The sequence below is a fragment of the Hippoglossus stenolepis genome, chromosome 17 (genome assembly GCF_022539355.2).
Source record: "Hippoglossus stenolepis isolate QCI-W04-F060 chromosome 17, HSTE1.2, whole genome shotgun sequence".
Classification (NCBI taxonomy): Eukaryota; Metazoa; Chordata; class Actinopteri; order Pleuronectiformes; family Pleuronectidae; genus Hippoglossus; species Hippoglossus stenolepis.
The window spans coordinates 4,228,096-4,237,163 of record NC_061499.1 but is presented as its reverse complement, the minus strand read 5'-3'; the positions used below and the strand labels follow the sequence as shown (position 1 = coordinate 4,237,163).

At 44.8% G+C, this 9,068-nt stretch overlaps 1 protein-coding gene across 1 annotated transcript; it reads left to right on the top strand.

Annotated features, from left to right (window-relative positions):
- galr1a (galanin receptor 1a) lies at nucleotides 1-4,076 on the top strand. Its single transcript, XM_035183063.2, has 3 exons — nucleotides 1-796; nucleotides 1,569-1,634; nucleotides 2,076-4,076. The coding sequence occupies exons 1-3, from the start codon at nucleotides 140-142 to the stop codon at nucleotides 2,427-2,429; spliced, it is 1,077 nt and encodes a 358-aa protein (XP_035038954.2). The 5' UTR covers nucleotides 1-139; the 3' UTR covers nucleotides 2,430-4,076.
- Nucleotides 4,077-9,068: the final 4,992 nt, after the last annotated feature.

The following is a 9,068-nucleotide window of genomic DNA, read 5'->3' as shown; positions in this document are numbered from 1 at the left end:
CGCACAACACGGTGACGTTTCCCACGGAGGCAGGGAGCAGCGTGCACATGCATGAGCTCCTCTTCCTCAGTCTGAGCTCCATGCGCAGGAAACGCATCCTCTACATCAACATGTAACTCCTCCGCATTCATTTAAAACCATGGAGCTTCAGGTGGAGAACCAGAGTCATGTGCCCGTGGACACCAGCACCGTGTTGCTGCCTGCTCAACTCGTCCTGGGGATGGGGGTAGACAACTTTATCTCCCTGCTCATATTTGGACTGATCTTCATCCTGGGTGCGCTCGGGAACGCCATGGTCATCACGGTGCTGGCGCGCAGCAAACCGGGTCAACCGAGGAGCACGACCAACATCTTCATCCTGAACCTGAGCGTGGCGGACCTGTCCTACCTGCTCTTCTGCGTCCCCTTCCAGTCCACCATCTACATGCTGCCCACATGGGTGCTGGGCGCCTTCATCTGCAAGTTCATCCACTACTTCTTCACCGTGTCCATGCTGGTCAGCATCTTCACGCTGTCGGCGATGTCCGTGGACCGCTACGTGGCCATCGTGCACGCCAGGAAGTCCTCGTCGATCCGGGTGGCGCGGCACGCCATGCTCGGCGTGGTGCTGATCTGGACCCTGTCCCTGGTGATGGCCGCTCCCGTGGCGCACTACCAGAGCATCGTGGAGCGGGAGGACAACACCACGTTCTGCTGGGAGGTCTGGCCCGACCACCAGAGGAAGGTCTACGTGATGTGCACCTTTGTGTTCGGATACCTGCTGCCTCTCGCCCTCATATCTGTCTGCTACGCAAAGGTGGGCGCGCACGAGCCAGAGCGCACGAATCCACAGTGTTACTGACGGGTTTTACGCATTGGAACAAACTGCAAATTTGCCTGTGCTCAAAGTTTAACATGACGAGTGACATTTTTTGATTTATCAGAAATGTTTATTGATTTATTAATTAGTAGACTGGCACAGAAAAGAGCACAAAACTCAGCCAATAAGGCAAAAACAGTCTCTTTAAATCCAATCAAGCTGCACCAAATTACGCACAATCATAGAAATCAGTTCCCTGTGATTCAAGATCCATGAATTAGATAGATAGATAGATAGATAGATAGATAGATAGATAGATAGATAGATAGATAGATAGATAGATAGATAGATAGATAGATAGGACTGTGTTTATGTGTGTGGAGGGCAACTGTGTTCCAATTTAGCAATGTACTATATTTATTTTTAAATTGCATTTTGGTAAAATCATTGTAAAGTTTTCTTTAGTATGTTAATGTGCTTCTGTCTATTTTAGTTTTTTTAAACGAAGACACATTTAGAGAGATAGATAGATAGATGAATGGATAGATAGATGAAGTAGATATGTATAGTTATAGTTATAGTTATAGTTATAGCCCTCTGGGAAAACAGTGAACATTAAAAAAAACACACTTAATTTTGTGTAATCCTGCTGGAGGTAATTATCAAAATGGAAAGAGGTGCAATGGAGAAATAAAGAAAATGCTGTGCACAATCAGAATTGATGTAGGATCAACAGCTTTTGTCTTAATTCATATCTTTGTTATTTCAGGTTTTAAAATATCTGCACAAAAAGCTGAGAAACGTCTCCAAGAAATCTGAGCTCTCCAAAAAGAAGGTTGGTGTCAGTTTTATTTTTTCCTTCTATGTTTGGTCATTTTCAGTTTTGATTTCCAGTGAAAAGCTACACGTGCTCCTCCTGTGGCGATGCTCTGTGATATAGTGCTGGTGAAAGGTACGTGTGCACAGTGCTCGCTGGGAAAAACCGTCTGCAGACGTGTGTACTCGCAGCTCTACAGCCCTGAATATCAGTATAAACCCATTTATCTTGTCACACGATGTTTGTGAGAGTAAAGTCTAGTTAGAAAAATGATTTAGTGTCAAGAAAAGAAAAAAAACAAGCCATAAAATACATGTCTCTTTTATCTCTTTTTATTTCATTTGATGAGGTTATATCACCCGTCATTATCTTCCTGTTCCAGCTCCTTCACAGACTTGTTTATTTGATCACGTGACGTTATATTACCCGTCATTATCTCGTCTGTTTCCTGCTGCACAGACGGCACAGACAGTCCTGGTGGTGGTGGTGGTCTTCTGTCTGTCCTGGCTGCCCCACCACATCGTGCACATGTGGGTGGAGTTCGGCTCCTTCCCCCTGAACCAGGCGTCCTTCGTGTTCCGGATGGTGGCCCACTGCCTGGCCTACAGCAACTCCTCCGTCAACCCCATCATCTACGCCTTCCTGTCGGAGAACTTCAGGAAGTCCTACAAGCAGGTGTTCCGGTGCCGGGCGCCCAGCGAGTGTCCCCTGAACGACACCAGGGACCCCCGCAGCCGGTTGGAGCCGGTGCTGTCCACGAACGTCAGCGTGGCTTACAAAGGTCACGACTCTCAGATCAGTAAAATGCTTTGATGACGTCTCCAACGATGCTGAGAGCCGGTCCTGTGGTTTACAGAGAGTCTGACTGGTTCTTGTGAGGCTGGTGATGAGAATCCATAATAGAAATATGTTTTTTGCCAGTACACAGCTTTGAATCGGGCCAGTACCTTTATTTTTCCATCGTGCCACCGCCAAGAGGTTTCAGGTACAGTGTTGGGTTTAGTTGCAGGACAAGAGTCTATTGTTTCACCTACAAATCACAGGTAGCTGGGACAGACTGGGAACAAAGATGGACGACATGTCTCCACTTCCTCCTGTTGCACAAAATGAAGCTAAAACATCCCAGATATGAAGCCACCTTGTTTTTATAGCATCATATCATCGATAACAAACTTACACAGTGAGATAAGAACCACATAAAATGACAGAAACCACCTTTGAGATAAAGGAAGTTGACCTTTTAGTTTGGTCCGTGTCCCATACGCTAACGTGGAGGAGGCCGATACCACAACCAGCCACCAGGGGGTCATCAAGATGATTTGGCTTCACTTTTGTTATGTGGTCCATCTTTATTTACAGTCTGTGGTAGCAGGGGAAAACTTTTATTTCAAATTAAAGGCAAGAAAATACCTAAATGTAATGAAAGGCTGGATTCATCAGTAATGAAATAGATGCTTTTTGTAAAACGAGTAGAGAAGGAATCACTGACGGTTTCAAACATGTGCATTAACTTTCACATCCTTTCATTCAGGCCTATTCGTCAAGACGCTCTGACAAATACAACTGGCTCTTTTCCCATAGAGTCGCCTGGAGATCAGACTCTGCCCTGATAGGCCGGTTTATTATCTACATACATTAGATCTATACCACAGAACAGCAGCTGCATGTACAGGAGAGTCAATAACGCAGCATTTAAGTGTCAGATAGCCGTTCGGTCCTCAAGGACAAAAGCTGAAGGACAAATAAAGATAGAAAGAAAGCTGGTTCACACCGGAGCTTCCACAGACTGTTCACAACGGAATAAAGAAACACAGTCTGAGAGTCTCAATCTTCATCTAGGTTTCTGTGTCTGTTGTTCACTCCTGTTAGAGTCTGTGTCTGTTGTTCACTCTTTTTAGAGTCTGTGTCTGTTGTTCACTCCTGTTAGAGTCTGTGTCTGTTGTTCACTCCTGTTAGAGTCTGTGTCTGTTGTTCACTCCTGTTGGAGTCTGTGTCTGTGGGAGGAGCAAAGTGAGGGTTTAAAGCAGATTATACAACTTTTTTAAACTTTAAGACAACAGCTTAATTAAAGTGAGTTTGATGGTTCGTGATTCCCACTCCTCACCCTGAGCGTCTGAGAAGTGAGGAACTGACTGAGAGTCGCAGCTTCAACTGTCAGAATCAGAAGAATCCTTGAGTTTCAGAGTGAAGCTGAACTGTCGATCAGTTAAAAAGACTCAGAAGTTATTAAAAACCAGAGTTTATCTCCAATATTCAGCAGGAAACTTTGTAAATATGAAGAATTCTAAACAGAGTTTGTCTCTTTTCTCTTTATTATAACCCACGTGCAGACAAAGGCATCATCAAACCCTCTGGTTTCCCCTGATTCTATCAATGGGAACCTTTGATTCAGTTTAAAGTTCTAGTGTTTTCAATAAGTGTACAATATATTTGTGAATGAATAAATATTATTTCAAACAATAAATTCATTATTGACTCTCTTTCCACTCGTGCTGGAGCCACAGCTGTGTTTACTGAGCGGAACAGTTTGTTCTGATATTATCAGTTTCACCGGAGCTGCCTCGCTCGTCTCTCCGATCACAGATTACACATCGTTCTGTGTTTATCCCCGAGGCCGAATTATTTCAAACAGGTGAAGCTCCTCCCTCCTCCGTCCTCCACGCCCCGCGGTCGCCATCACCCCTGCAGACTGGAGCAGCTTCGATTACTCACACTGAGTCAGAACAGAGGGGATTTGCATATGAATCTGAGCTTTGTGTTTGCAGAACGAGATGAGTTAATGTGTGAAATTGAGATTTGCTGCAGGGGAACGGCGCAGATAAAAGAGCCTGTGTGTGTGAGGTGCTTTAAAACACATCGTATTCTGTGCTGCATCAAGTTAAACACTCAACACGACTTGTAAGTGCAGTTGTGATTAGTGAAGAGGAGGCTGTGGAGTCTGATTCAAACAGAAGGAGTAGGTTTTATTACATGTTGTAGTTAAAGTTAATATTGGAACAGGGGATTTAAGTTATTTGCTATAAATGGTAAATATAAGAGCAGCAGATACAGGAAGGATTTTAATCTCAATGATTTTGCAGCAATTAGTGCTGAAAAAATTATAATTAACTTAGTTCATGTGACAGAAAAACTGAAAAATTAACAGTTAGTTTCAGATGAATAACCTAAACCATTATTTTCACGTTATCTGTGGATGTTTTACCAGCAAATTAAATGGAAGCTAAAATCACAATTGTTTACGTGAATTTACAAATGATTCATGTTTCCTCACATTTCACATATTTCACACATCAGTGGAAGCTGAAGTAAAAAAACTCTGTCCAGCAGTTTGTTGGTGTGCTGATGTTTCCAGATGTTTTCTGTCACCTCTTCTTGTGAATCTTTGGAAGGAACGAGACGTGATACGTCTGCTTGCTGCTTGTCTGTCAGGATTCTGTCAGGAGAAGAAACCCTGAGGCTGAAGAACGTCTCTCAGTCTCTGTCTCATTTCGTTTCTCTCCTCAAACGACTCGGTTACATGAAACACTCAGGGAGCTAAGTCATTAAGTCATGTTCTGTCTCCACCAGGTGAAGAAGTGAATCAGCGTCGCTGTGACGCAGGGCGGAGGAAAGATGAGCTGATTTGACTGCTGCTCGCTCAGAGAAGATTTTATAAAATGACCATCACCAATCTGCTTCTTTCTTCTTTGCTTCTTCAACCATCGATTTCATTTACTGCCCGAGAGATTTAACTGCTCCTGACGTCTTCAAGACTCACAGGAACAAGACTTTTATCTTTCTTTCCTTTCCTTTCCTTTCCTTTCCTTTCTTTTCCTTTCCTTTCCTTTCCTTTCCTTTCCTTTCCTCTCCACTCCTCTCCACTCCTCTCCTCTTCTCTCTCTCCTCTCCTCTCTCTCCTCTCCTCTCCTCTCCTCTCCTCTCCTCTTCTCTCCTCTCCCTCTCCTCTCCTCCCATGTTGCTCTCTGGCTGTTTTAACATCAATCAAACAGCAGATGTCAGGCTTGTACCAGTGTTGATAGAGTCTGTCTTTCTTTCTTTCTATTCACATCATTTATTGTATAATTATTCTCTCTATTCTCCTTGTCTTCTCTTTCTCTCTCTATTTCTTAGTTTTTTTCTCTATCTCTCTAATAATTCTTCTTCTTTTCTTCTTGTCTTTCTTGTCTTCCTCCCTTCCTTTAATTCATTGTTTCATTTTTTTTCCTCTATAGAAAAATAGTTTGTTTGTGTTTTGAAATGAACCTTTTCTGGAATCTCGCTCTGTTTCTCTGCAGAAATCACCTCTGACTGATTTTGTCTTCCGTCTCGCTTCTCGTGCTTCCTGTCCGTCTCGTCTGTGTCGTCCCAATCAACCTTGATTTCCGCCTCCACTTGTGTGAAACTCATTTCTGGTTCCTCTATGCTAATCAATACCACCTCCTGTTAACCTCTCCCATTCCTCATTTCCCTCGGTGGCAGCTGAGGTCTCTCTGCCTCCCCCGGGACCCCCACCCTGCCTGTTGAGAGTATCATAAATAATACGGCCTAATTAGATATGAATTGATTGTGTGTAGGCCGCGGACGTTTTCATCCATCACTCTAAAAGCTGTTCAACAATAGATTACCACCCAATAATTCCCCGTGGAGCCACACGGGGAGCAGTGGGCTACTTCAGCCTTGTTTGAGGGGCCGTTATAAATCTGCTGAATAATAAATATCACTCCGCTGTGTTTTTTCTCTCAGTGCTGGAGGTGGTGTTATTACAGAGGAGCGTATGAATCATCGCAGGGGGACTCCGGGCTCGAACTGAGTAACTCTGAGACTTCGGAAGCCGGAGATTATTTCACTCGGTTGTGTTGCTGCTGTGAACTTTTCTCTGTGATTCATCCTCGGTCAAAGTAAATTAAACAGCTGCAGCTACAGATGAGGCCGAACTTCTCATTTAACTCGGCCACAAAGCAGAGATACGTGTTTTGGTGATGTGTCGCCACAGACTGTGAATAAAGATGGACGACATGACCGCTCCCTAAAAGTGAAGCCAAAGTTCATCGAGCTAAACCCACTGCTCAACCAGGTGAGCTACTGTGCCCTCACCCTCAAACCTCCTCCATGTTCACGGATGGGACGTGGTTCAAACTAAAAAGCCAAAGTACACTGATGTGTACTCGTGCTCGTTAACCCAGTGAGTTTGGTTTTAATTGAGCTTGATGCCATTTTGGGCACAAGATGGCAGCAGCATTGGTATCCAGGAAATTTTGGCTTCATTTCTGGAGAGCGGGAGGAAGTGGAGACGCGTCGTCCATCTTTATTTCAGTCGGACAGCTCATGTTTGAAATGTTTATTGCAGCAGAACGTAGTTAGTGTTTGACGTCTACAGGCTCCGACTTCATCTTCATCTTATATCTTCATTTACTAATATCTATAACCCCCCTGTTAGGGCCTACAGGTGGATGCTGCGGTGGTGGAGGGATGGGAAATGTTTGCAGCTTAAATAGACATTTGTGTTTTATATTATATTATATATTTTGTGTAAACGAGTGTCCTGCTGAAGGGCTGTGACTGAATTAGCATCATTTTAGTCCTAAAGTGTTTTGATCTTTCTTTTTCTCTGTATCTGATCCTGTTGTTTAAAATATTTATTTCAGTTAAACCTTCTGGTGAAAAACAGTTTTTGAAAACATCTCTGTCCCACGTTGAGATGATGGGAGCAGACCGGAGGTTCGATCTCCATCCACCTGCCGCAGACTCAGTTTCCTCAGTGCCGCCGATGAAAAGGTGCAGAGACGAGCGCGGCGGCTCGGCCTGTCACCTTCTCTGATTAATGGCCCTGCTGAAACATGTCCAGCCACATTAGAGCCCCATGTATCTCCCAGTGTCCACACAGGCCTGGCTCTTTGTTCTGATGGGAAATGGTGTCAGCCGCTCACTGCTGCTTGCCCAGAAACAGATAAAGATTTACTGTCATCAGAGGCCAGATTAAAGCGCACAAACGCAGACATTGATTTCTGAGAGGGAGCGAGGGGAGAGGAGGGGGAGAAAAAAAAAGACGACACACTTTGGGTAGGAAACTCATTCCAGGGCGGGTGGAGATATGATCAGCTTATTTGGGAGGTGGATAATATGGAGCCCTCTCCAAGAACGAACTTTGAAAGAAGTAAATTGTAAATATTGATTTCTCAAATGAACTGTCAATCTCACTTGGCGAGATTATTCCTATCATCTCGTCGTGAGGGGGCCAGTGAATTCAAAACACCGGACAAAGACTGTGTGTGTCTGTGTGTGTCTGTGTGTGTGTGTGTGCTGGATCTCTGTTGGGTAGCACTCAAAAGGGCTTTATTCGCTTAGTGATGGTTGTTGAGTTTCATCCGATAACAGCTGAGATCTCATCGGTGCTGAAAAATGAAATGAAGTGTGACTCCACTTTCTTACCGGAGGGAACAAAGACCTCGTTCCCGCCTCGTCCAGAGGTCAAGTCCGAGGGGCTCAGTGTTCACGTGCAGAGGAGTCGCTCCGTCACAGATTAAAGGGTCAGTTCACCCAAATCACAACACAGAAATGTTCCCAAGTGAAAATGCCGAATCCGTAGCGAGGGAAAAGGCTCTGGTTTCTGGTTCCAGTTTGACCAATCACCTTTGAAACAGTGGAGAGTAAAAGAGGAGGAGCACATCGAGCGAAGAGCATCGACTGTTTACTTTGTCTGCGTTCATATGCAGAGAGCTGTCTTTCTTTGTGTTTTATGGGGAAAAACCTGTGTGGTATAAGAAACTAGTCGGACTGTAAACGATGGATGAGAAAAGACGACGGAGTCTCGGCCCCGAATATCTGCTCCTGACATTGGAAGGCGCAAGAATATTGAATTAATCGTCATCAAATAAATAATAGTGGGAGTAAGAAAAGTGTCAGAAAACCAACTGATCTTTGCAGCATCTCCTCCTGTTTTGTTCTGATGAAACTAACAAACTATCGACTGCATCTCCTTTTCACGGTGTCACAGTATAAACACCCGAGTCCAAGCTTGTGTAACCACTCTGGACCTTTCACAGTGAAATGTGCCTTTAAAGCCTGTAGAGGAAAACAACAAGATACATGTGTTCAACTTTAATACTCACGGTATCTTTCCCCCTTCAGAATGCAAACTGCAGGAGCCGGGAATCGAACCGACCGACCTTCTGTCTAGTGCACGACCCTCTCTGCCTCCTGAGCACACACACACACACCTGATGTGTCGGCCCTCCTTCTCACTTCTGTGGTTTTTTTGCATACAAGCTCTCACTAGGTGGCAGTGTGCTTCTATGCAAATCCAGTGGTCCTGCTGCTGTGTGATGACAGTCGGAGGAGGTCAGGGAGTGAGGACGTGGAGCGACTCTGTTCCTCCGTCGCTGTTTCTCCCCGTCGTCTGACCCCCTCCTCTCCACTGACACCGGGAGTAGAACTGATGGGGCTCGTTGTCCGGCGGCTCACCGCAGCACTCCG